At 30.0% G+C, this 25,884-nt stretch overlaps 10 protein-coding genes across 10 annotated transcripts; 6 read left to right on the top strand and 4 right to left on the bottom strand.

The window, feature by feature from the left end:
* Positions 1 to 120: 120 nt before the first annotated feature.
* BX663DRAFT_355413 (uncharacterized protein) lies at positions 121 to 1,091 on the top strand. Its single transcript, XM_051522181.1, has 4 exons — positions 121 to 193; positions 277 to 612; positions 702 to 765; positions 867 to 1,091. The coding sequence occupies exons 2-4, from the start codon at positions 328 to 330 to the stop codon at positions 869 to 871; spliced, it is 354 nt and encodes a 117-aa protein (XP_051384080.1). The 5' UTR covers positions 121 to 193; positions 277 to 327; the 3' UTR covers positions 872 to 1,091.
* Positions 1,092 to 1,587: 496 nt separating this feature from the next.
* BX663DRAFT_432763 (uncharacterized protein) lies at positions 1,588 to 2,705 on the top strand (the record flags this gene model as incomplete). Its single annotated transcript, XM_051522955.1, has 3 exons — positions 1,588 to 1,753; positions 1,826 to 2,119; positions 2,197 to 2,705. 3 exons carry the CDS (start codon positions 1,588 to 1,590, stop codon positions 2,703 to 2,705), a joined length of 969 nt encoding a protein of 322 aa, XP_051384079.1.
* A 3,049-nt stretch (positions 2,706 to 5,754) lies between these two features.
* Positions 5,755 to 6,695, top strand: BX663DRAFT_506378 (iron sulfur cluster assembly protein 1). The gene is made up of 3 exons (XM_051527182.1): positions 5,755 to 5,910; positions 6,008 to 6,314; positions 6,376 to 6,695. The coding sequence occupies exons 1-3, from the start codon at positions 5,818 to 5,820 to the stop codon at positions 6,441 to 6,443; spliced, it is 468 nt and encodes a 155-aa protein (XP_051384078.1). The 5' UTR covers positions 5,755 to 5,817; the 3' UTR covers positions 6,444 to 6,695.
* A 622-nt stretch (positions 6,696 to 7,317) lies between these two features.
* BX663DRAFT_506376 (cyclin domain-containing protein) lies at positions 7,318 to 8,154 on the top strand. The gene is made up of 2 exons (XM_051527181.1): positions 7,318 to 7,421; positions 7,513 to 8,154. Exons 1-2 carry the CDS (start codon positions 7,379 to 7,381, stop codon positions 7,986 to 7,988), a joined length of 519 nt encoding a protein of 172 aa, XP_051384077.1. The 5' UTR covers positions 7,318 to 7,378; the 3' UTR covers positions 7,989 to 8,154.
* A 630-nt stretch (positions 8,155 to 8,784) lies between these two features.
* Positions 8,785 to 10,151, top strand: BX663DRAFT_506371 (putative ubiquitin-conjugating enzyme E2). Its single transcript, XM_051527180.1, has 6 exons — positions 8,785 to 8,953; positions 9,035 to 9,130; positions 9,205 to 9,293; positions 9,370 to 9,517; positions 9,618 to 9,726; positions 9,892 to 10,151. Exons 1-6 carry the CDS (start codon positions 8,863 to 8,865, stop codon positions 9,896 to 9,898), a joined length of 540 nt encoding a protein of 179 aa, XP_051384076.1. The 5' UTR covers positions 8,785 to 8,862; the 3' UTR covers positions 9,899 to 10,151.
* Positions 10,152 to 10,217: 66 nt separating this feature from the next.
* BX663DRAFT_560417 (uncharacterized protein) lies at positions 10,218 to 12,065 on the top strand. Its single transcript, XM_051531890.1, has 5 exons — positions 10,218 to 10,962; positions 11,096 to 11,208; positions 11,273 to 11,330; positions 11,396 to 11,549; positions 11,624 to 12,065. The coding sequence occupies exons 1-5, from the start codon at positions 10,306 to 10,308 to the stop codon at positions 12,013 to 12,015; spliced, it is 1,374 nt and encodes a 457-aa protein (XP_051384075.1). The 5' UTR covers positions 10,218 to 10,305; the 3' UTR covers positions 12,016 to 12,065.
* Positions 12,066 to 12,355: 290 nt separating this feature from the next.
* Positions 12,356 to 14,400, bottom strand: BX663DRAFT_506366 (glucose-6-phosphate dehydrogenase). The gene is made up of 4 exons (XM_051527179.1): positions 14,239 to 14,400; positions 13,575 to 14,071; positions 13,243 to 13,444; positions 12,356 to 13,156 (listed from the first exon to the last, which is right to left on the bottom strand). Exons 1-4 carry the CDS (start codon positions 14,306 to 14,308, stop codon positions 12,381 to 12,383), a joined length of 1,545 nt encoding a protein of 514 aa, XP_051384074.1. The 5' UTR covers positions 14,309 to 14,400; the 3' UTR covers positions 12,356 to 12,380.
* A 302-nt stretch (positions 14,401 to 14,702) lies between these two features.
* On the bottom strand, positions 14,703 to 16,210 carry BX663DRAFT_506361 (TLD-domain-containing protein). Its single transcript, XM_051527178.1, has 7 exons — positions 16,003 to 16,210; positions 15,708 to 15,863; positions 15,553 to 15,617; positions 15,370 to 15,480; positions 15,109 to 15,302; positions 14,909 to 15,048; positions 14,703 to 14,784 (listed from the first exon to the last, which is right to left on the bottom strand). Exons 1-5 carry the CDS (start codon positions 16,075 to 16,077, stop codon positions 15,161 to 15,163), a joined length of 549 nt encoding a protein of 182 aa, XP_051384073.1. The 5' UTR covers positions 16,078 to 16,210; the 3' UTR covers positions 14,703 to 14,784; positions 14,909 to 15,048; positions 15,109 to 15,160.
* Positions 16,211 to 16,687: 477 nt separating this feature from the next.
* Positions 16,688 to 20,323, bottom strand: BX663DRAFT_485558 (Vps54-like protein-domain-containing protein; the record flags this gene model as incomplete). Its single annotated transcript, XM_051524620.1, has 6 exons — positions 16,688 to 16,717; positions 16,812 to 17,000; positions 17,143 to 17,480; positions 17,554 to 17,641; positions 17,714 to 19,782; positions 19,861 to 20,323. The coding sequence occupies 6 exons, from the start codon at positions 20,321 to 20,323 to the stop codon at positions 16,688 to 16,690; spliced, it is 3,177 nt and encodes a 1,058-aa protein (XP_051384072.1).
* A 128-nt stretch (positions 20,324 to 20,451) lies between these two features.
* Positions 20,452 to 25,877, bottom strand: BX663DRAFT_506344 (uncharacterized protein). The gene is made up of 7 exons (XM_051527177.1): positions 25,438 to 25,877; positions 24,977 to 25,349; positions 24,461 to 24,887; positions 23,915 to 24,365; positions 23,468 to 23,827; positions 21,302 to 23,348; positions 20,452 to 21,224 (listed from the first exon to the last, which is right to left on the bottom strand). Exons 1-7 carry the CDS (start codon positions 25,720 to 25,722, stop codon positions 20,839 to 20,841), a joined length of 4,329 nt encoding a protein of 1,442 aa, XP_051384071.1. The 5' UTR covers positions 25,723 to 25,877; the 3' UTR covers positions 20,452 to 20,838.
* Between the last annotated feature and the right edge of the window lie 7 nt (positions 25,878 to 25,884).

The raw sequence follows: 25,884 nt of genomic DNA, 5'->3' as shown, positions 1-25,884 counted from the left end.
AAACCCCCCCCAAGTATTAAGCAGAAGCAATGTATTCTTATTTAGTATTCTTGAATTTCAACCTCAGCAAAAAATAATGTAATGATTAAAGGGAAAAAAAAATGCTTGCTTTTTAATTTCTACAATAAAATGGAAAAAGTTTCAAATGCATTGATTGACAAAGTAATCGATGATCTTTATAAATCAAAAGAATGTAACTATGAAATCAAATAAATTAAAACAAAAAAAAAAGAAATCAGCCAAAGAAATATAAATAAATATATAACATATCTAAAGTAAAGGAAGACTTTATATCACTACTATATTCAATATTTCAAGATACATTATATGAGGCATTACACATTACAGAAAATAATTCAGGTATTAAAACTAAAAACACAATACTTTGAAATAAAGAGAAAAAAGAAAGAAAGAAAGAAAACTCAATTTGAAATGTGTGCAGTAAAGAAATATCAAAGTGAATCTGGTCGAGTTATATATAGAGTTTCTGATGCATGTCTAGAGTTAAAGAATAAATATCGTAAAGATATGTTCACTTGTCTTTTATTACCTAGACATTGTACATGCGATATCTTTTTAAAGCAAGTTATTATTGAAGATAAAATGGTTATGGTAAAAATGAAGGAAAAAAAAAAAAAAAAAAAAAAAAAAAAAAAAAAAAAAAAAAGGCGATTTATTTACTTGGTGTGTATGCTATTTAGTGTCGACACTTGTTAGCTGCCATCTTGAGTGACATTTTGAACATGTTTGAATTTGAACAATTAAGTAATGAATCATTTGCAGAAAGTTATTACAATTGGATAGCATAGAATAATAAATACTATTCATATTTACGTTAATTTGCTTTGCTATATTTACTTTAGTAGATTAGCATAGATGTATGTTACAGGTGATATATTTTAATTAAATAGTGTATACTTATTGCTGTAATGCTTTACTTGCATCCATTATTCATATCTAATAAGGAAGAAAGTTATTAGCCTATTAATAACTAATCATTTACCTTTTTTCGACGTGCTTTCCAGAATCCCTTTTACTTACTTGCTTGAATTCAAAAAATTAAAAGATTATTTCCTTGAATTAGCCTCTATACATACACACACACAAAAAAAAAAAAAAATAGTAGACAATTATAGAAATTACAGTTATACACAAAGATATATTAGGAATATAATCAAGAGAAATGATATACATTCATATTAACATATATAAAATGCCTTTTATATATATAAATATATATAAAAGATATACATTTTAAGTGCATTATGAAAACAAACACTTGTTTATCTTAATAGTAGCTATAAATGACAGTTGAATTACATCTTATTCTTCGTTTAAAGTGGTACATGTACATACATACATTCATACAAGAAAAAAAAACATTGTCCTAATATAGAAGATGTTATGGCATGGCTGTTACTACTAATAAAATAATAGAAGATAACAATTTCACTTTTTATTTTTATTCTTACATCTTGTTTTATAATAATGAAGTTATTTTTATTACAAAAAGTGTTTATTTTATTATCAGTTTTCATTATTTTAATATATGCAGATAATAGTAATGAAATAGATAACAAGAAACAGATGAAAGATCTTGGAATACCAGTGATCAATGAAAAACGAGACGTCTTGGAACTTCATAATACGGGTGGATCAAAGACGACAACCACAGCCACAACCACAGCTACAGCTACAGCTACAGCTACAGCTACAATTAGACCCACTTCTGCTCCAGCTTCAAGTGATCCAGGTAATAAATTAAATAGAATTACATAGATTGCTATTATAGCTGGGTATATTTATCAATATAATGCGTTATTAGCTGTTATCTACGGAGGCAGGGGTATTACACCAGAAAATGGTGTGGTAGGTGCTATCCTGATCGTTTTGGGGCTCTATTTGATTATCTTTGGCTTTAGATCATTTCGAATCACTCTCGCCGTATGTGGGTTCTTAACGTTTGGTTTGATTACTTGGGTTGCTATGACAAATAATCAGCCTTATTATGGTTATATCAATGATAATATTACCATCATAGCTGTCCCTGCTGGATTAGGACTTTTAGGTGCTATTATCTACGCCATCTTTTGGAATATTTCTATTTATCTTGTAGGAGGTATATAATATATATTACTTTTTTTTTTGAATAGATCACATTTGTTTAATATAATCATAATTATATGTTGTATATAGCACTGGGTGGCTTCACACTTGCTTTGTATATTTTATGTTGTAAATCAGATTTATTAATAACACAAACAGTTGCAAGGGCTGCTTTGTTAGTTGCACTCCCCGTCTTCATTTGCTTTATTACATTCTTTGCCGAACAATATGTGCTCCTATTTACCTTTGCATTTACTGGAGCCTATTGCTTTGTGGTAGGTATTGACTTTTTAGCACACACTGGTTATCTAGCTGGAATCAAAACTATCTTGGACGGTAATCCATACCACCGAGTTCTTTATCTTTTCACTCGTAATGTTATCATCATGATTGCCTTTATTCCCGTTATCTTTATCATCTCGTTCATTTGGCAATATATGTATAATAGAGGTCAGAAGTTTGGTGTCATCTTTGTTGGAACAGAAAATCCTGAAGCTGGAAATAACAAAGAAGATCATCATGCCGGTGATCCTGGACCAGTGAATAAAGATGAACCCCATATTGTAGAGCATAATGAAACAATCATCATTAAAGAGTAAATGTATCATATAATTAGCATAACTATATACAAACATATATTATGTTTAAATCATTGAACCTTTTATATATTATTATTATGATTATTATTATTAAATATGAGAATATAAGTATTCTCTACTAAATTATATTATTATTATACAAATAAACTGATATCGTATTCATATCTCTTATATTTCATTTTCGTTATTATATATAATAGTAATGGAATATTTTATCGTACACTTGCTTAATTGTATAGAGAACAGTACTGTATATATATTACAATTTTTATCTTTAACCAGTAATTATATATTTCCCTTATTAAAGTATACAATTAGTATTTTATGAGACAAAAGAGTTTATCAAAAAAAAAAAAAAAAAAAAAAAAAAATAATGAAAGGATTACATGCCTAATTATTAAATATTATTAGAGAAGCAACTTTATTGTAGAACACGATTTCATTAAATTGTTTTTTTTTCATTTTTGTTAATATTATAAAAAAAAAGGATGCTTTTCTTAGTTCTCAAATCTCTTTAAAAGAGACTTGATACTAACAGGATTAACCACGAGAAGGTGAAAGCATATCTAATCCCAAAAATAATATTACAACCCATACACAAATTGATACGGGCTGTAATTTTTTCTTCTCCCTCTAAATTTCTACTTGAAAGATAAACGTCCAATTTCAACTAGTAGACACTTGGCAAAGTACCAACCTGACCCAAGCCTTGCTAGAAGAAAAAGATAGGATTCCTCACCCCATAACCCAATAAAAAAATACAGTTGGATGTAAGTTTCATTGGAAGCCGGGCTAAACATTCTGACCTGTAGCGTGGCGAAGTGGAAGGAATCCAGATATATAAAGTGCACGACCTGACTATTGTTTACCTGAGAATGTCCCTTCTTTGACCCCTAGCATCTACTTTTGACTTAACAGTAAATACAAGTTGGGATTCTTCACCTAAATGAATAGATGAAAAAACCACGGTCAGAAACGTAAGCTGTGCATCCTTATCTATTTTTATTTTATAAACAGCAACTAGATAAAAATAAAAAGAAGGAAAAACCTCCAAAAAGAAAAACAGAAAAACTAAACCTTGAGATAAGCCCTTTCAATGGTGCAGACAAAGAGTACGCTAATCTCCCTAAAAAAGGAACAGGTTTACAATTTCCAACCCCAAGTATCCTTTTTATTTCCCTCCTCCTTTGGAAATAAATCAAACTTGAGCAGTCAAAATTCGATAAGGTCCCATCAATTATCTAAGGTTGCAATAACCCAAGGTGAAGGCGGATATGCATGTAGTAACCAAAAGAGAGTCTAGGCCCTCTCCTTTAGCCATGTTATAAACGGACAGTTCTACAAACTCAAGTAAGCCAAGCTATGTGACTTGAGCACACTTCATAACCCTGACAATGTCTACCCATAGTTTCAAGTAAAAATAAAGAAGAATAGGAAAAATAAAAAAAAAGCTAGAGGAAAAAAGAAGAGAAAAAAAAAGGAAAAAAAACGAAAAAATGTACTTTTTTTTTTATAGTAAAATTCAGGAGAAAAAAAAAATAAACAAAAGAAGGAGAAGTTATTAAAGTTTAATCTTAGCGTATTTTTTTTTTTTTTTGTTTTTAATTTACTTTGCGTTAAATCTTCTCTCCTACCTTTCCCCTTTTCTTTTTTTTTTCTCTTTTCTTTTTAATACTTTAGAGATAAGTTTTGCCTTTTATTTGAATGTAGTAAAGCATTACTGTCTTCTTTGAAAGTAAGCAAGAAAGTAAGAAAGTAAGAAGTGTGTTTACTTTTTTTATATGTATAAATATTCATGTGAATATGCTGAGCATTCTTGTAAAGTAATTAAGCCAAAACTAGTTAAATGCAGTTACACAACAGAGCATGATGTTCATACATTCCCTAAAAGAATAAGAGTAGATAAGATATCAATAATATAAAAAATGTCATTTTGTATATTACTTTTAGACATACACACACACACACACACACACACACACACACACACACACACACACACACAAACTAGACACTTTTTTTTTTCAATTGCACAAGATATTCTTGGCAGTTTATGCATTTTAAATAGTTAGGCTGTGAGCTTTCTTACTACTGAATTATGGCAATTAAGCTATTTTTTATGATGATCATGATAATAAGGCTCTTTTGATTTTTATCAATTTGAAAGGAATAATGGCTTTAAAGAGAAGAAAGAGATAGAGTTTCAAAGAGTGTACAAAAGATAATACTTTGAAGAAAGAAAAAAAAGGAAGAAAGAAAGAAAACAGCTAGTTCTTCAAAAAAATAAACAGGTAGCTCATCTGGTAGCGGAACAAAAGCAGGACATTTCCTCAAGTATATTGAAGAAGCGTTAGATTATACTGAATATTCATGATATGCAAGGCTATTATGTCATGATGGATAATGTAACAAGATTCACAAAGGTATTTTATTGAAAGAATATATTCTGAGAGCCACTATTATCGTAAACATCCGTCTCAGTTTAAGCTAGTATAATATGCTGACTACCATTGATGCTAAACACAAACGAGACGTTAAATAATAACTGATAAAATAAGGAAAAAACAAATAAAAGAAAAAGAGTTTTCTTACTTGAAAATATCAACCTAATAATTCTACTACTACTACTACTACTTGTAGTAGTAGTGATGGTAAAAGTGTATATTTTTTTTTTCTTATTTTGTAATTATTTTTAACTACAACTAACAAGAAGCAGCAATAGAACATCTGAGTCTAAGCCTAATTTAGACAAAAAAGTTATAAATTTCATTTCCAATTTTAGATAAAATAATTGAGTAAACAGGATTATAGTGGTGGTGGGCTAGTTCGGCAAATAAAGTGATTTTTTTTTTTTTTTTTTCCTTCTCGGTTTAAATGTGGAGGCCCGGTTTTGAGCTTATTAAAATATTATACCAATCAGATAAGAAAGTTATCATCATTCATTTGATTCGTCAAAAATCATTATTTTAATCTATATAAAAAATCTGATTAACTTTTTTTTTTTTTTTTTTTTTTTTTTTTTTTTTTTTTTTTTGTTTCGTTTCTTTTTGTTTCTTTTTTTTTTACATTTTTATTTTATATATTCTTTTATTTTATTTCATAAATAATAATAATGTTGCGTACTACTTTTAATACTTTAAATAAGTCAACACGTCTTATCCAAAAACCTTTATCTATTTCTGGAGCTCGTTTTTATCATGAAAAAGTAATAATATTATAATACACATAAGAAAAAAAAATTTTTTTTTTCTTACAAAAAAAAAAAGAAAAATTATTAATTTTTTTTTCTTTTTGAAACATAGGTTATTGATCATTATGAACGTCCTCGTAATGTAGGTTCCTTTCCTAAGACTGATCTCGATGTGGGTACTGGACTTGTAGGAGCACCTGCTTGTGGTGATGTTATGAAATTACAAATTAAGGTAGATGATGCTACAGGTAAAATTGTTGATGTAAAATTCAAGACCTTTGGTTGTGGTTCTGCTATTGCTTCAAGTAGTTTTATGACTGAACGAGTTCGTGGCATGACACTTGAACAGGCAGGACAAATCAAGAATACTGAAATTGCCAAAGAATTATGTTTACCTCCTGTGAAGTTACATTGTTCGAGTAAGTCAAAATATGATTCTATTTTTATTGATGACTCATTATTGTTTGATCCATTTATTAGTGTTAGCTGAAGATGCTATTAAATCTGCTATTAATGATTATAAGAAAAAACGTAGTGCAAGAGCATAAGAAAAGAAAAAGAACCTTTTATTTGTTGCTTATATCATCATTATTTATTTATTTTTAACCAACTACTCTATCACTCTTGCTTTTCTACATACACACAATCTATTATACAGCACTCACATTTACATACACATGCACACACACATATATATATATATCCCTTACTCCTTTATATATATGTATAATATATATATATTTGTAAATAAAATATATTGACACCGTCTATTTTTAATGTAATAAAGGTATGGGTATGAGTATAGTCATCTTATTTGTAATAAGCGCGGGGGTCGGATCTTTAAAATTCAAAAGAAGAGGAAGGACATACAAAAAAAGTTAGAAGAGATGTCCATGTTGTTATAAACTTTAAAATATCAGATACTAAAAGAAGTATATACACATATACAAAAATGTATTAAAATAGCATGCGTATTTGTTCATAAAATTATGTAATAAAAATGGAAATTCTTTAAATATCATGTGACATTGTAAAAGGAAAAAAAAAAAAAAAAAAAAAAGACAAGTTTTCATGAGCTCACAAGATACTTACCCAACTTGCAGTAGCATTTTTCACGTTCACGTTCTAAATGTATGTTCAATTTTTCATTTTAAAAAGAGACCATCCATCATGTTGAAATATAATAATTTTTAGTCAAGAAATAAAAGTATCATCTTCTTTAAGGAACAAACAGTAGTAGTAGTCGTGAAAAAAAAATACATTATTCTATATGTTAATAATGGACCCTATTATAATGTTTGTCTATGTATATAATAATCAGCAACAACAATGGAATAAATAAGTATTCAACAGTTGATTGGTTAATAAGAAATAGTATTATTGACAGAAAAGATGAATATGTGTAATCAACTAAAATAGGACTTTATTTTATTTTATTTTTTTTTGTCTTTTTCTTTTCTTTTTCTTTTTCTTTAACTTGATAATGCCTACTACAGTTTTCTCAAAAAGTCCTGAAGCACTTTTATGTAAAGCCTATATATAACATAATATATATATTTGTGTGTGTGTGTGTGTGTGTGTGTATACTCATGTATTTTTCTTCTTCTTATATATTAGCTTTTACAACAAATACAGCAACTACATTGTTACCTTGTTCTTCTTTACGTACTAAAAAGTGTCAACAACTACCCCCTTTAAATGAATTTATCGCTAATGTCTTTCAACGTTCAAGACTATCACCTTGTGTTTGTCTAGTCTCATTAATTTATCTTCAAAGATTAAAGACGGGTTTACCTAGTCACGCTCGTGGAGATATGGATACACCTTATCGTCTCTTTTTAGCTGCAATCATGACTGCATCCAAATTTCTATCTGAAACGGGAACTTGCTTAACAAGTCAATCCATAGTAATGATGACTGATTATATATACACACCTAAGGACATCAATTTAATGGAAAGATCTTTTCTTGGTCTTATCAAATATAATTTATTCGTAAATGTTGAATCAATTAAAGAATATTTAAATATACATGGAAAGACATTAGAAATGGATTTAATAGAAGATGTTCTAGACCAACAATATCATTTATAGTACAAATTTATTCTATTTCACACGCATTATTATGACTATTGAAATGTACATATCATCTACATATACCCTTTTCTATCTATCTATCTATATTACATACAAATCTATAATACTACATAGTAAATATTTATTTAAATACATGGATATCCTTTTTTCTTTTCTTTTAGATATACAATTAGATGTATGTAAATGATAAAGATGTGTCATGCTTTTACACACATATTTATATGCATTATTTATGTATTATATGATTTCCCTTGTTTTTATTTTAAGTCATGTATCATATTCAATTGTAAAAGAAAGCCTATCATAGACGTGGTCTTGTGCATTATTATTTGATGTGTTATGTTTCATGATCATAGAACAGTCAAGCGACTCTTTTTTTTTTTTTTTTTTTTTTTTTTTTTTTTTTTAATTGATACACAAACATGAATCAACATAAAAAGGAGTAGTAAAGGATAATCAGTAGGAGGAGGAGAATGAATTATGACTGGATTCTTACATAATATTTATTATCAGTCTTGTCTGTAGCTTTCATAGACTAGTTTATACTATCTGAATAATAAAAGTAATAATAACTTTCCCCTTTTAAACAACATGTATTCTTTTCATTCTTCTACTACCAAATATACATTCATAATTAATTCAAAAGAAACTCTGAGTCTAATTTTTTTAATTTTGTAAAGGAAAAAAAAAAAAAGAAAAGATGAAAATTCATTGAAACTCTTGTGACACATGAACATGATGAAGATCAATACTATTCCAAAATCTTTGGAAAATTATTCATTTTCGGAGTTTTTTTTTCTCTAACTTAACATACGCAGTGATTGATGATAAATATTTTTTTTTTTTTCATACATAGCACACAGTAGAAAAGATGTATTCAATTTGGGGGAAAAAGTCTAAAGAAGCAGAGGCAGAGAAAAAGAAACCTAGAACAAGTGCAGCCCAAATCCGTGTTCAAAAAGGTAATTTGCAGCTCCAAGTTAGATTGATTATTCTTTTTTTTTTTGGAATTAACTTTATTTTTTTTTTTTTGAAATGATTAGATCTTGCTGAATTAGATATACCTGATACCATAAAACTAGATTTCCCTGATCCTTCAAACATTCTTAATTTCAATGTTACTATTCATCCTGATGAAGGTTAGTGAAAACAAAAAAAAAGAAGACTATGAGTTAATGTTAGTATTATTATTATTATTTACAATGTAAGTTAGGCTTCTATACTCAAGGCTTATTTAGATTTACGTTTACTATTAATAACAATTATCCTCATGAACCACCAAAAGTTCATTGTGTTCAAAAGGTATATATAGTTATATGTAAAAGAGAACAAAATATGAGTAAACAAAGTAGATGGATTAACTTGGATTTCATATTAGATTTATCATCCCAATATTGATTTGGAAGGCAACATCTGCTTAAATATTTTACGTGAGGATTGGAAACCAGTTCTTTCATTACAAGCTGTATTAGTCGGTTTACAATATTTATTCCTCGAACCTAATGCAGATGATCCATTGAACAAAGGTAAAAAAAAAAAAAAAAAAAAAAAAAGAGAGAGAGAGAGAGCGAAAAAGAAAATAATATATTTTTCGATATTAACGTATATTTGCTATTCTTTTTCTAGATGCTGCTGAAATATTGAGACATAACAGAAAACAATTTGAGACTAATGTCAAGAAATCTATTGTTGGAGGATCTTTTGATGGTGTTCAATATGATGATGTGTTGGCGAAGTAAATATATATAAATATAAATATAAATATATACAGTTATGTATTAGAAAAAAAAAGATAGCATGTATAAAAAGAAAGAATAGTTTACATCAAGTTTGTAGTAATGTTAAAACTAGTTTAATGGTGATGCTAAGATTCAGTTTACTACTTTTTTTTTGTGTAAAGATATTAGATAATATTCAGGGGATGAATTTTATAAGTGAAACTTACACTTTCCAAAAAAGAGATTTTGTTTATAATAAGCAGGGTATAATGAAGATGGATAAATTTTATTTATTGTTCTTATGAACTGTAATGTAATATTACACAATAGGAACATATTAATAACTATATTAGGAGGGGGGGGTAAGTTCGTTGTCTTGGTAACAAATTTGTCAAAATATAAAAAAACAAAAAAACAAATACAATAAATTAAAAGAATCAAAGTTTTTTTTTTTTTTTTTTTTTTTTCTGTGTTTATATACACATTATGTTATTTTTTTTTTTTTTTTGTTCATAATATTATTCTTTCTTTTTTCTTTGTAATTTAATCAACTTTGTTGTTTGTAAATTTTAGTTTAGTTTTTTTTTTTTTTTTAAATGCTATCAAAGGACTTGACGCCAAATCCAAAGGCTGTCAATATAATCCGTCCGTTTAATCAACAAACACAACAACAACAACAACAACAACAACAAACACAACAGTATTTATTTTCTAATCAGCTTTTACAACAGCCTTATAATGGTTCGTCGTCTTCAAGTACATCCTCCATTACTACAATGACAACAACTCCCATGATTCGACAATTGTCAGCAGAAAGTAACCCGGGGCTTTCATTCTTTTGTCATTCAAGTAATAATACTAATAATAACAATAAGACTAATACTGTCGCAAATCATTCCATTATAACAACATTCAATGTACAAAACTCCTCATTTGATAATCAACATAAACCAACATTAAAAACTCCTTCTGCTAATACTACTCCAGCCTTAGTCATAAGTCGGATCAATTTACCCAACTATGTTAAAAAGCATCGTCCAACTGATCAAGTTGAATCTGTAATAACAAACAAAGAAGAAGAAAAAGAAAGGGTTTTATCATCCTCACCGACTACAGATAATAAAATATCAACATTTAAACCCGGTATTGGTTTTATAGGCAGTAGTGGAGGAGGTGTAGGTTCATTTTTACTTCGAGGTAGACATATACTACAGTCAAGTCATCCATTAGAAGAAGCAAGAGTATATCAAAAGGTAGATATGACAAAGAAACAAGAGAAAGAGAAAGAGAGAGAGAGAGAGAGAGAGAGAGTAAGGGGAGGGACAATAGAATAATGTAAGGAAACCCCTTTTTTTCTTTTCTTTTCTTACTTTATTTTGTTATAAGATTGAAGATCTGGAAATAGAAAAAAAGTCTCTATTGACTTTAAATCAAACATTAGAAACAGTAATAAAAGAACAATCAATGACTATAAGTGATTTACAAAATAGATTAGCAGCGTAAGTTGAAAAAATAAAAAATATATATACACATATGCATGTATAAAGACTCATCATTATGCAGAATAGAGAGACCACTAACACCAGGTTTAGATACAACTTTAAGTGAAGATGACATTATGGTATTTTTATTTATTTATATCATGTAGAACATGTGACTTATATATTCTCTTTCTTTCTTTCTTAGCAGCCTCCTTCTCCTAATAATGATGATATACTTGAATTAGAGAAATGTATTAAAGACGAAGATGCTGCATTTGAAAGGATTCGTACGATGCTTGTAGATCTGATTGATCAGGCACAAACTGCTGTTTCACAAAATAATCGACAATTAATAGATGGTATATTTATTTAATAATCAAATTGTAGAATAATGAAAAAGAATATTTACTAATTCACTCCTATTTCTTTAAAGCCTCCACAAATACAACCTATGCTACCTCACCGAAACATACCTCATATCCTTCACTGCCGAACAGACGGCCGAAATCATTAATCATACATTCGTCAACAAATACGAACCAGCAACCATTTCGAAGAAGACTATCTAGTAGTGGAATAAATACTACGAGTACGAAAATAAGCCCATCATCATCACCTGTAAGCACAAAAATAGGTCCATCATCACCACCTTCTACTTCTCCTATACCAAATAGACGCTACTCAGTTCAGCGATCTGTCACGAGATCCTCATCACCTTCATTTACTACTAAAAAGAAAGTATCCTCCTCATCTAAACATACTACTATGAAATATAATAAAGCAATACATGATTCACAACAACAAACGAAAAAATGGATAAATTAATCCCACTAACATATGTATACCACCACTACCACCACCTTTTTTTTTTATTTAAAAAAAAAAAAAAAAGAAAAAATCAATCAAGAAAAAAGAAAAAAGAAAAAAAAATAGCTGTACATCATTTACTATATACTTTATATGATTTATTATATAACAAAAATTTATTTATAATATGTTTATATGTATACGTTTGCCCTTTTGTATTTTTTTGTCTTTTATGACATATATGATACAATACAAGAAAAGAGAATGGAACTAAAGGGAGAAAGAGAGAGAGAGAGAGAGAAAGAAAATAGAGCGAGAGAATAGAGCGAGATATAATAGGGCGTATAAGATGGCACTTTTTTTTTTTTTTTTTTTTTTTTTGGTTAAAGTTTGTTCAAAGAAGGATTCACATTCTGTTGAGGCCATTGATAATTAACTTGAGTATCACGATGATAACCATACTTTTTAACAAAATCTTTCAACTCTGCTGGACCACGAGAACCGTATTCATAAGGTTTGATTTCCACATCATCGTCATGACGATCAATCTTATGGAGTAAAGGTGTAAAGATCTTCCAGGCACGTTCTAGTTCATCATCACGAACAAAGTTAGAATGGTCGTTACGCAAGACATCTAAAATTAAAGATTCGTATGCATCAGGAATGAATAAATTCGTATATCTTTCATGATAAGACAAGTCGAGGTCAGTTTGAATAGTTTGATAAGATAAACCAGGTTGTTTGTTATTAAACTTCATATAAACAGCTTCTTTAGGTTGGATACGAATGACAAGTTCATTACGAGGAGATCCTTTATAAAGGTTACCAGCCACATGATGGAATTGAATACGTACCTCTACCTTGGCTTCATTAAGAGCTTTACCTGCCTTTAAGATGAATGGCACACCTTCCCAACGTTCATTATTAATCCAACAGACGACAGCAGCAAAAGTAGGGGTAAGACTTTCTTTATTCTTTAAAGTTTCATCCTCCAGATAACCAGGTTTACCATTAGCAGCTACATATTGACCTAAAAGTGTGTCTTCAATAGAGATAGGCTCAATACATTTCAATACTTTTACTTTTTCATCTCGAATAGATTCGGCGTCTGTTGAGATAGGTCTTTCCATAGCAATTAAAGTAAGAACTTGAAGTAAATCTAATTCATCGTTTATGTATGTTATTATTTACTTTTTTTTTTAAAAAAAAATGTCTTTTCTCCTTTAATATAAAGGGAGAACTTACGGTTTTGAATTACATCACGAATGATACCAAATTCATCAAAATAACCGCCACGTCCTTCTGTACCAAAAGGTTCTTTAAATGTAATTTGTACATTATCAATATAGGTACGATCCCAAGCATGACCGAGTAAAACATTGGCAAAACGCAGATTCATGATATTCTTTACCATTTCCTTACCAAGATAATGATCAATACGATAAATCTAAAGATTGAAGGGGAAAAAAAAAGGTTTATAGCGAACATTTTAGTTTTTTTTTTTTTTTTTTTTTTTTTTTTTCCACCATTTGTTACATGATCTATCCTGTCTATCTATTTATATTTTCCAACTTTACCTCATTTTCAGTAAATAAAGCACCCAATTCACGAGCAAGATGATCAGAGGTTTCAGAATCCATACCAAATGGTTTCTCAACCACAACACGATTACTACCTTCCTTTGAATACACATTATATTTTAAACCTTTCGCAACAGAAACAAAGACTGAAGGAGGTAAAGCCATATAAAAGACGCGATTCTTTTTATCACCTTCAATACCACGTTTCTCTTCACTTTGTTCAATAAATTGATTCAGATCTTGATAAGAAGAGTCCTGATCATATTGTCCAGAAATATAATCTGTAATTTCTTTGAATGCTTCTAATTTATCTTTATCATCATCCTTTTTCAATTTGATGTATTGTGTAATACGTTTCAAATACTCTTCACGGTCCATCTTTGTACGTGCATAACCGACTATACGTGTATTCTCTGGTAAGAACCCATTTTGATAAAGACCAAATAAAGCAGGATATGTCTTTTTTTTGGCAAGATCACCTGAAGCACCGAGAACTATAATAATAATAAAGGTGAATTAAATCCGGAAAATAATAGTCTATTTCGATTTCCCAGTTTTATTTATCTAGAATATGCGTGTTGCGTAATCCAAAAAACACACACACACGCACACACACACACACACACACACACATAGCTATATATTGAATAGACATATTTACCAACAATAGTGACAGAACCTTGAAGTTCTTTGTTAATTTCTTCGCGAAGTAATTCAATAGCTGTAGTCATATTTACTAACAATAATGAAAAGATAAGATTTTTTTTTTTAAAAATAAAATAAAAAAATAAAATAAATAAATAAATAATAAAATAAAAGGAGAGAAAAAAAAAAGCGTTTTATATATTTAATATACAGAGTCTAAAAGTTTAAATCTTTTTTTTTTTTGAAATTCCTATTGTAAGCTTTAGTAAGCACCCCCTTGCATCACTTTTAGCCAAACATTTAAAAATTATAAAATAAAGTTTATTGAGAATGATCATGTATTTTAGTTACACAATCTAATGCAAATAAGTAATAAGAATTAATATAATTTTTTTTCCTTTTTTTTTTTCTTTTTTTTTTTTTTTTCTTTTTTTTTTCTTTTTTTTTTTCTTTTTTTTTTTGTTTATTTATTTATTATTCAAGATGGTTAATGAAGATGATGATGACGAATATGATTATGCTACGGAGTCATATTACGATGAAATAAAAATTATCCAATCATGTAACGATATTATCTTTCGAATAAGGCTCAGCACAAGACTAAACAAGTATTTTAGATTGGAGCCCTGAATGTAAAAAATTTATCTTTTTTTTTTTTTTTCTTTCTTCTTCTTTCTTTTTGGCAGTTTGATTCCCGCTAAATCCCGCCTGTCATCCATCTACTTGTCTAAGTATTGCATACGTATCCAATTTACCAAAAAAAGAAGACAGCTAAATTTAAGCTCCGGGAGATTCTATGTGTGTTATTTATGTATTATGAAAGAAGGTAAACACTAGGGGAAAAACAATTTTACCGCATTTTATTATTATAATTATTATTATGTAGTTTATATATCAACTGCAAAAAAAAAAAAAAAAAAAAATAATGTCGTTGCTCATCATATACGAAATCCCCATACTTCTAACTCTACACATTCAAATTCTGGTTTTGGTGATAACCTTTCATTATCAAAAGTAGGACATGTTTGGCTATAGCCCTTTTCTAATTCGGAATTTATCCATAACCCAAATACACCTTCACTAATAGACATAAATTGTTGATTAAATCTTATTTTCTTCTTCTTTTTTTTGGTTTGTTTTCATTTACCCTCCTCCAATTGCAATAAAACCCATTTCTGTAAGTATCATGTATTCATTCTTACCAGTCCAATGATATGCTTTAATTTGAGATTCACTTGAATTCCATTTCCAAAGAAAGCTAAAAAAGAAAAAGAAAAATTACATGCTAATTTATTATATTATCCTTGGAAAAAGATCGTGTTATGGTTACCATTCACCTGTGCCATAATAACGTGTACTAGGTTTTAACGTCTCACTTAAAAACGCTCCAAAAATCTAAATGAAAAAAAAAAAGAATAAAGAATGATCTTTATTATGTTTGTAATTTTGAGGGAAAGTATTCTTTTTTTCTTTTCTTTTTTTTACATTTCCATCTGCATCTTTTATAACCAATATACACGGACCTTTATTGTTTTTCATTAGTCGATACAATGTGGATAAACTTATCCCATGTTGGTCTATACTATATAATAAATTCATTTCATGTGTTAATCGATAACGCCGAGGTAATTCTATTTTTAACTTTAAAGTAAAAAAATTGAATCAATTCATTTATATACTTGTATAGACATTTTGATGGAAAAAAAAAAAAAAAAAAAAAAAAAAAAAAAAAAAAAAAAAAAAAAAAAAAAAAAAAAAAAAAAAAAAAAAAAAGACTTACTTTATTAGCAATTTGCTCTGTTAATACAATGTCTGTATCCGTTCTACGTCCTGTAAGTTGAATAGGTTCACTCATTATTTGTCTAAAATATTTTATGGAATCAAATGTATAGTTCTAATTTAATCAAGTTAATTACTAAATGTAATTTGCTATGTGTAAGGTTTATTACTAGGTATAATATGAGGCAAAAAAATAAAAAAATAAAAAATAAAAAAATAAAAAATAAATTTGCGCGTTAAAGATAGGAAAAAAAAAAACATTCACACAGCATTTAGTGTAATAATTTCGCATAATAGTAATGTCTTACCGGGGCAGCACCACATTTTTGTTGCCATCGACATAATACATATTTATAGACTTTAAACTCAGTATACATGATGCTTATGAAAATAATATCATATAAAAAGAAATTACTGTTTCTTAGTTAGTAGTAGTAGAAAAAAAAAGGGGGAGGTGGGAGTGAAAGAGGGAGTTTAAAGTGAATAGTAAGTGGCTATTGATTGTCAATGTAGAAAAAGATGAAATATCATTTATAATAGCATGTCTCTTTCTCTCTCTTAATTAGTCGTAATAGCACACACATACACACTATATATACATGTATGTATGTATGTATATATTTATATAGATGTACATATCAAAAATTACTTTATTAGATAATAACTTGAATATATCATTCAGAATGTTACTGTTTTATATAATCATTATGGAGAGTCTGTTGATTTATTAGAATGATCAGATAACGATTCATTTGCTTGTAAAGTGGTAGTAGTAGTAGTAGTAGTAGTAGTAGATGATGGTAATATAACAAGATGTTCCACTGCTTCAATAACAGAATTAGAAGGTGGATCTATATGATGAAGTGATTTTAAGCGTCGAGTAAAGTAAGATGCATCTTGAGCTAATCTATTTTTGCCCTTTTCTGTCTTGATAGAAATATGACTGATTTGATCTGATAACTGTGTCGTAAAAGATTCAAATACTTGAGACATGATAAACTAAAAGATAATCATAGATATATGTATATGCATATATGAATATTTTTTTAAAAAAAAAAAAAAAAAAAAAAAAAAAAAAAAAAAGAAAAAAAAAAAACTCTCTCTTATAATTTTTCCTTATTATTATATATAATGAGCAAACCTTCAAATCACGTATTGGTAAATACTTTGAAAGTACTTTATGTAAACGGCATGTTTCTGTCACTAATGTTTCCATGTATGTATTTGCATTTTTACCAGTTTGAGGTTCATCTTCATCCCATTTTATAGCTTGCATTGATTTAACATGTGCAGTAAATCTTTCATTCATAATAGCAACTAGTTTAGCATGAATTTCTCCCTGATGGTTTGTGAAATCTTTTACGATTCGATCAAATTCTGATAATAAACTAGTTTGTTTAGTAGACATTTGACGACTAATACACTCTTTCAGTTTCGGGATTAATGCAATCATAATAGCCAAGGATTGTGAAGCCAATGCTATAATTAATAAATAAGCATTTTATTTAGCCTATAATATGATTACTCTTATACATATATATATATTTATTACCTAAATGTTTAGCAGTAATATTCTTTAAGCCAGCAGATCGCATAGCTCCTGCGCCTAAAATAACTTGGCAAACTCTTGAATTAAATAACTAGTAAAAAATAAATAAATAAATAAGCATATCCATTTATACATTTCATCATTCTGTTTATTATTATTATACCTTTAATAATTCTAACAGTTTTTGTGTAATTTCAGGTGCCATGCTTTCTAAATTTAAAATGCATTTTAAATAATCTTCAAACATCTTTAATATTAATAAACTGCATCCCACAATATAATAACTATGACCATTTATAAATAAATGTTTTGTGGTCTTTTCTCCATCTATATGCTGCTGTTGTTGTTGTTGTTGTGCTTCATCTACAAAACTTGAAATACGACCCTCACATATTCTATCTACAATCAATTGGAAATCAGAGGGCACTTCACTCGCTGTCCATTGTTCATTCTCGATCAATTGTGTTTCTTGTTTTACACGCTCCATATGAAAATGATCAATAAATGCCTTTTGTTGAGAGACGATGGTTCCTCGTAAACCAAAACAGGTACGACCACAAAAGTTTTCAGATTGTAAAATGAACGTCCGTATCACACTTGTTAGTCGATAAAAGTCGGTAGGATTCAGTAATGCATTTTGATCACTTCGAAATCCAATTAATTTGCCACATCGTACATGTGCCAAGTCAGCAGCAGAGAAGACGATATCGGCTGATTCCTTACTAAGACTAAGCAAGACTTTATGATCTCGATCTTGACCCTCTATCACGCGTATTAAAAGTTGATGGTAAACTGAAGCCCGTTGAATGACTTCAATAAGAGTTGAAAATATGTCTAGAAGCATTTGGAAAAAGGATGCAAATGGCATCGACTTTAATTGTTTCGCAAGATGGGCACCTGAATTTTCGGATGGGGTAGTAGTAGGTGGGTATCGTTTACGAATGATGTCCTTTATCTCAACCATGAGTCGCTCTTGATAACCTTGCAATGTCGATGATAGCAGATCTGTTCTTAATAAACCCACTATACATGGAGTAACTCTGTTTTGTAATTCTTCCTCCTTATCCAATTGGATACCCTCATTTTTAAGTATCTCACTTTCCTTCATCCCATCTTTAGCTTGTCTTAACAGTCTCTGCTTTGCAACGTCTGAATCTAAACTTTCAACCTTGTAAGACAAATCAGACAGACAGATACTAAGGAAATCATGTTGCATCATCACACCCACTGCTTTCTGCATTTCATCCAACTGACTTGAAAAATTCGCTAATGCCTTTACTGAACTCAAATCAATATGATCATTCCCTCCATTCAGTCTATTCCTTGTGGTATCAATTAAATCCAATACAGCAAAGTAATCACCCTTTCCAAGTAAAGTTTGTATCATGGGTTGAGATAATCGTATCTCCTGAACTGCTTTCGTCACTTGATACAACTTTTCCAAATTCCTTTTCCTCACTTGAAGTCGAACGATCTCTAATCCATCATTGCACTCTGTATTCTGAATCTGTTTCATCTTTTGTCTTATCGTATGAATCTGTGCCACACAATCAAGCGTCTGTTGATGCAATACCTGTAAATTACTAAGTGCTTCAAAGAAGGAGGAGGATCGATTCTCAATCTCTTGTAATAAATGAACCTCCACTGTATCCAAATAATAGGATAATTTCTCTTGAAGGATTGAATTGGTGGAAATTGCGGGGTTGGGTCCACTATTGCCTACAATATCCGCTCCCTCACAGACGGTATCAAATATCTGTGGATTTTCAAGATAAAAGTCAGGCTCAAAAAAGATGGCAGGCACATTCTCCAACATGGGTAAATCGCGTGGTGGTGGTGGTGATGATGATGATGTCTTGGAGGTATCCTCATTTAATAAACTTTCATTCGATAAAATATGTTGAGGTGGTAAACTGTACGGGTTACGACTTGAACGTTTTGATCGTTGCTTTTGCTGCTTTGTTAATGATGATAATTTCTCTTTTTCCTCCTCCTCCTCCTCCTCCTCCTCCTCTTCTTCTTCTTCTTCTTCTACAACTACAGCGACTGGCTCATCTTTGTTATTAATAAGTTTATCGTATTGGTATTTTTCAAAGATAGGTGCAATATGATTTAAATAAATCTCAAAATCGCTAGGTTTTATGCGAGGTATAGAGGCATGTGGTACGGGTGGAATATCTACTTTATTTGGTTTGGTTGAATCTTTAGGCTTTGCAGGATCATTCAAGACACCTATATATAGACATAAGCTATTTTAATTTTTTTCTTTTATATATATATATATATATATATCTGGTAATTCAGCTATACCTGAGATAGCATTAAATCCAATATCTCGAGTTGTCCAGGGCAAGGCAGTCTCACTCATGGTGCTAAAGTTGGAGTAATTAGAATGATGACGAGCATGATACCCCGTATTGAATCGTGTCAGTGGTCTTCCAAATGATGTAGCTGATCGAATAGAAGGAGGTCTACTGTTCGTATTTGGATTGCCAACATCTTCACGAGCAAATGGTCTTTCACGAGCTAAAGGACGAACATAACTAGTTGCAGGCATCAATGAAGAGGTGCCATGGAAAAGAGCGTCAGTGACTTCTGAATTCGAATTAGGTGATGATGCTGACGATGCTGATGCTGATGTATGATGTGTTGAACTATTTATGTGCACCTGAGGCTGTTGAGAGGACGCTAAATAAGCTAGTTTAACACCAGAGGCTGTCCGAGTCATGTGTGGATTTTCTATAGATGTCCGTGATGGTATATTATTAGGCATTAATGTCTTGTATAGAATGTTGTATAATTCTTATTTTATTTTGGTTTTTAAAAAATATATACACATATACAAATATGTATAAAAAAAAAAAAAAAAAAAAAAAAAAAAAAAAAAAAAAAAGACTTCTATTTTTGATTTTTCTATGCGCTATTTAAAATGCTTTTCTTTACAAACATTATTGACAGTTACCATGACTCAAAAATTTTATTTTTTGGGCTAGTAAATCTCTTTCTCTTTTAAGCCGATTAAAGGGGGGGGGAAAAGGTGGTAGGGCAGAATGTATAACAAAAGAGAAAGAGATTAGAGTGGAATAAAATCATAAATTATAAAGGAAAAGAAGAGAGAGGAAGCGAGAAGAGAGAGAAAAGCAAAGAACAGTTGATATAATTTACATAGTAAAAGGTAGTAGTAGTAGTAGTAGTGATGATGATGATGATGATGGTATTAGAGAGGATATACATATATGACAAATAAAAACAAAATATTTAACAAAAAGCGATCACTTTTTTTTTTTTTTAAGTACGATGCTTTTTAGGACTAGATCGACCATGCTCATCAGGAGAATGCTGCTGCTTTCGTTTATGGCTATTATCTTCATCTGAAAAACGCTGCTTTCTCTTACCGTTGTTATTGCTGGTATGTTTATAATTCTCATCTAAAGGACTTTGAGGCTTTCTTTTACTATTGGCGCTGCTTCCATGAATAGAGGAAGAACTTTTCTTACCACTGGATGGAGTAGAAAGTTGTGTAGATGATGAAGAAGATGGCAGTGATGATACTGTTGGCTGTGCTGGTGGGTTCACAGTTAAGCGAATAATTTTTTGAGGTTTATATAAAACTTCATTATCCTCCTCTATCCTACGTTTCGTACCATATGCCGTTATATGTAAACGAGGAGGTTCTAAAATTACATAAAAGATATTTTTTTTTTTTTTAATTTTCAACAAAGGTTTTACTTGTATATATATTTATACTTACGGCTTTCGGTATTTGTGGATGTAGAAGCATTGTTTTCAAGATAACGACATTTAGAACATTTAAAAAAGTCACTGGTCATAAAGTAAATAGAGCGGATAACGCAGTTTTGATGTGAATAATGATTGCAGGTGATACATTGAATTAACTTTTGCTTTGAATCAGTGGCAGTTGCATCTTTACATATACATTCAATATTTTTTGAATTATTATTAGTCAAAGGTGCTTTTTCGTCTAAATGTAAAAGTTTTGATATTTCTTCTTCTTCTTTTTCTTTCTTCTTTAGTGTATAGGTGGTAGGTGTTTGAAGATTTGGTATAGTTATTTGTGAATTTGGTGGTGATTCAATGGATGGAGAGGGTAAACCAGTAGGAATTGATATTTTTTCTGAAGCCTTTTCTGTAAGTACTGCAGTTGTTACTGGCATAGGATGATTCACTGGCATAAGCACTTCAACTTTAGTACGCAGGAATTCCATTTCATCTTGTAAGGCCACTTCAAGGCCCAAGAGCGTTCTTAAATAATATTTGATTTGTGGAATATCCTGTATTCCTAATTGAGTGCGTGATCTACAAAATGACTGTACACGAAGTCTATAGTCTTGCATTAACTTATAAATATCTAAAACAAGCTTATAATCTTTAGGACAGAACATCAAGTTTTGGCTGAGGGTAATCAATTCATGGACTTCTTCTATCCTAGGCTGTCTTGACAAATGCGTAATCTTCTTATTTGTTCCTCCAGGAAGACAAATAGGGCAAATATATGAATTAGATGAACGAACTACATTACGAGGCACTTTGACACATGAATTATGATACCAGTCATGACAGATATCACATTCGATCATAAGACCCGATTCTGCCTTTCGACAGATGCACCACAAACCGGCTTGACCTTCACTTGATGTGATACGTTGCACGTTATTGAGTGTCTCCTTCAAGACTGCTTCTAAAGACTTTTGTCGACCGTTCATAAAAGCAGAACGAATTTTCTCGTTCCATTTCCCCATTTGAGTTAATCCAGTTGATAACTCGGATATCAAATCTGATTTAAAACAGACTTCACGACATAATGTCATATAGCGTTGAGCTTCAGTAAGTGAAGGACGACTGATGACAGAGGGATGAGTGCACTTGTTTCTTAACACATCCTCAAGCTCTTTTAGAGTCTTCTTTGATCGTGCAAAGTTATTCTTTAATCGTACAAACAAATGGGGTTCTAATTCAATAGACAATGTCTTATCTTTGACATTTTGACCTAACTGGAGTATAGCTTCCTCTTCATCGACTTCAATCTTTTCCTTCCCTCTACAAATATTATCAATACGTTGTAATAAGCTACTGCCGATTTCTTCTATTTTCACAAGTCGATTTAATAATGGCTCATTCTTCATAGTCATATCTTCAGCATCTTTAATCAGTTTTCGAACATTCTTAAGATTAAAAGGACTTTCAAGTGCCTTTTGAGCTTGTTCCTCCCATGAAGACGATTCGATGATAGTTTGAAGTTGATTAAATTGTTCAGAATCAGCACGAAGTCGAACACCTTCCTTATAAAGATGCATCATCAGATCTTTGTCCTTGGCTTCTAATACATCATTAGACAATTTATTTGAGAATTCATTCAATTTAGCATAGTAAGTTTTAATTTTATCAACATGAGGCAGATCAAAGCCAATTGTTGCTGCCTTATCAATCAACTCTTTTGCTCTTTCATTTTTGTTCTTTTTAAGATGATTTGGTTTAGATGAATCAGTTTTATAATTCAAGAGTTTCTCTGCTTCCAAGATCCAACGTTCAGCTGCCTCAATATAGTCCTCTAAAGTATCTAAAGAATCCTTAGGAGCATTTGCTTCATAACCTTCTTTCAAAAGTTCCTTTAATGTTTTTAAAGATGGAGCAGGACGAGAAGACATGATCTTATCAAGCTTTTGAAACCAATTTGAAGAACTTGAATCTGTGTTGGAGATATGTTTGATTAATTCTAATAACTGCTCATCAGTAAACCGTAAATAGAGTGTCTTTGATGCATGATCACAACTACATAACTAAATTATAACAATTAATGAAATTCATCTTTTACATATATATATATATATATATGTGTGTGTGTATATATAGAGGGAGAGAGAGAGAGAGAGAGAAAAGATTCCATCTTATTATTTACCTCAGAAATATGATCAGAACATGCTACTTTATCCGTACATTTACAACCAATGTAAGATAAATAGGTAAAACAGTTACAATATATACATTGTAATTCTTCAGATTGTACACCCAAGTGCTCTTTGATTTTTTTTGATCTAGCTAATTGACGGTCTTTAAATTCTCTGTTCTGCATTTCATAAAGACCTTGTTTTAACCAATCCATCTTTTCTTTTAATTGGATGTTTTGTGCTGCAGTAACCAATAATTCATCATGAGAAAAGCAAGGCTGTTTTCTAAATTCTTTGTAACGTTTTACACATTCTAATCCATAACTGACCCAATCTTTAGGAGCAAAATTAATAGCCTCACAGAAATTAAACTTTATATGCAATATGTATAAAAGTATGACAAAATCATTAATTATTGTTACTAAAAAAAAATAAAAAAAAAAAAAAAAAAAACTTACGCCATGATTAAATCCGGAATGATAAGCTTTAGGAAATGTAACAACAAACTGTCCAGGACGCTGATCAACGGCATAGACATTGACATTTTCCTTTAATAAACGTCCAGGACTAAGCATGGTCACTAATTGAAATAATAAATCAGGTTGTTGTTCAAACAATTCTGGAACTGCCTTTTTCATCGTTTCTTCAAATTTATTAGCATCTGAACCAGGAATGCCATACCATGTCTTTGTTTCTCCCCAATGCATATAATTGATTGAATATGTGTAGTGATCTTCATTGTGCCAACAAAATGCTGAAAAGCACATACCAATATATAGCCAAGGTATCATCATACCACTAATATCTGTTTTGATAAAAGTAAATAACGATTGAGGTGCTACAGGAATTACATTTAAATTCCAAGGATCAAAGGCTTCTTTACGCATTTGTTCTGCAGTTAAAAATCCACTATGCAAGTGTTTACATTATAAAGTCAAATTAATATATATATATATATATATATTTTGGGGGGAGTATATGTTTATATAGTGTGCATAACATACCTTCCATGTTGAGTACTATGTAGATCAGCACCATATTCTACTTCACATGTTTCATGAGGGTTTTCTACAAGTCTCCAAAATTCATTTTCACATTCTTCTTCTGTAACTGTTGGGTTTTCTTTACCAAGAGACTTTTCAAACCATTCTTTCTTAAATTGATTGCATACTTTTTGGAATGCAGTTAAATCATATTCACTACCTTCTTCAAAACCATAATCTTTGCCAACTGCAGTTAAACATTGAATACAATACCAATCTGTCTTTGGAATACTTGTTAAGCGTGGCTTAAGACAATACATATGATAACCACGATTACAGCCATCACATAATAAAAGTTTATCTTCATCTTCATTCTTTCCACATATTTCACAAGTATCGCTATCTAAACTATCAGATGAACTTTCTGGATTATTAATAGACGGTATTTCTATAAAATTTTATATTTAATGATAATGAGTTTTCTTTTTTTTTTCCTTTTTCTTGAAAGGCAAAGATTATAAAAAATCTATAAATTACCTCCTTTTTTGAGGATTTGATCAACGTCATCTTTGTGGTTAGCATACCAAATTTCATAAGGTAAAACGACTTTTGTATAGGCACTTTTAAGAGCATTCGACATAGAGGTACATTGTTTGCGTGCATAGCCTAGAACTCTACCTATTTCAGCCCATTTTTTTAAACGAGTTACCTCTTGTATACCACCACGAAGAGCTACTTCATTCTTTAACTTGTAGAGATCAATAGGTCTTTTATCAAGTTGAGGAATTTTACTCACTGGCTTGCCAGTCAAGATATGATATTTTGTCAGTTGCTCAAGATAGTTTACATTTGCACGAGTTTCACCTTCCATACTATTTAATTTTTGTAAACGAGTTTTAAAGCGAAAGGTCTAACAAAAAAAAAAAAAAAAAAAAAAAAAAAAAAAAAAAAGGTTAAATAATAATAATGATAATAATAAAAAGAAAAGAAAAGAATACCTCAGTCTTTAAAGAAAACTTTGGTTGATAGCTCTCTGGTGGGACAATTTTGATAATACCATATTTTTCACCTTCAGGACTAATCTTTTCAATATAACTTAAAGGATCTTTGAATTCCTCTTCTGTAGGAAAGTAAGTAGGTGCTTCTTGTAATCCAAATATTCTATCTTTTGTACGTTCAAGCGTTTTATTGTCAGGTTTTGTTCTTACTGTTGCCAAGTCGAATGGCAAGCTTACTATTGAATCGGCTGTCTTTATATTTGTATTGTTAGATGCTCTTCGCATTGCTAAGGTAAGTTGAATTACAAAGAAATAAAAATAAAAAACAGGTAATAAGTTTGATTTATTATCTTATAGAATAAATAAATATGTATTTTTTTTTTTAGTGTGTATTTAACACTATATAATTAAATAAAATAACGGAAATTTAAAAAAAAAAAAAAAAAA

The sequence above is a fragment of the Cokeromyces recurvatus genome (assembly GCF_025118155.1).
Source record: "Cokeromyces recurvatus strain NRRL 2243 chromosome Unknown BX663scaffold_9, whole genome shotgun sequence".
Lineage (NCBI taxonomy): Eukaryota > Fungi > Mucoromycota > Mucoromycetes > Mucorales > Mucoraceae > Cokeromyces > Cokeromyces recurvatus.
This window is presented reverse-complemented; position numbering and strand designations above follow the sequence as displayed.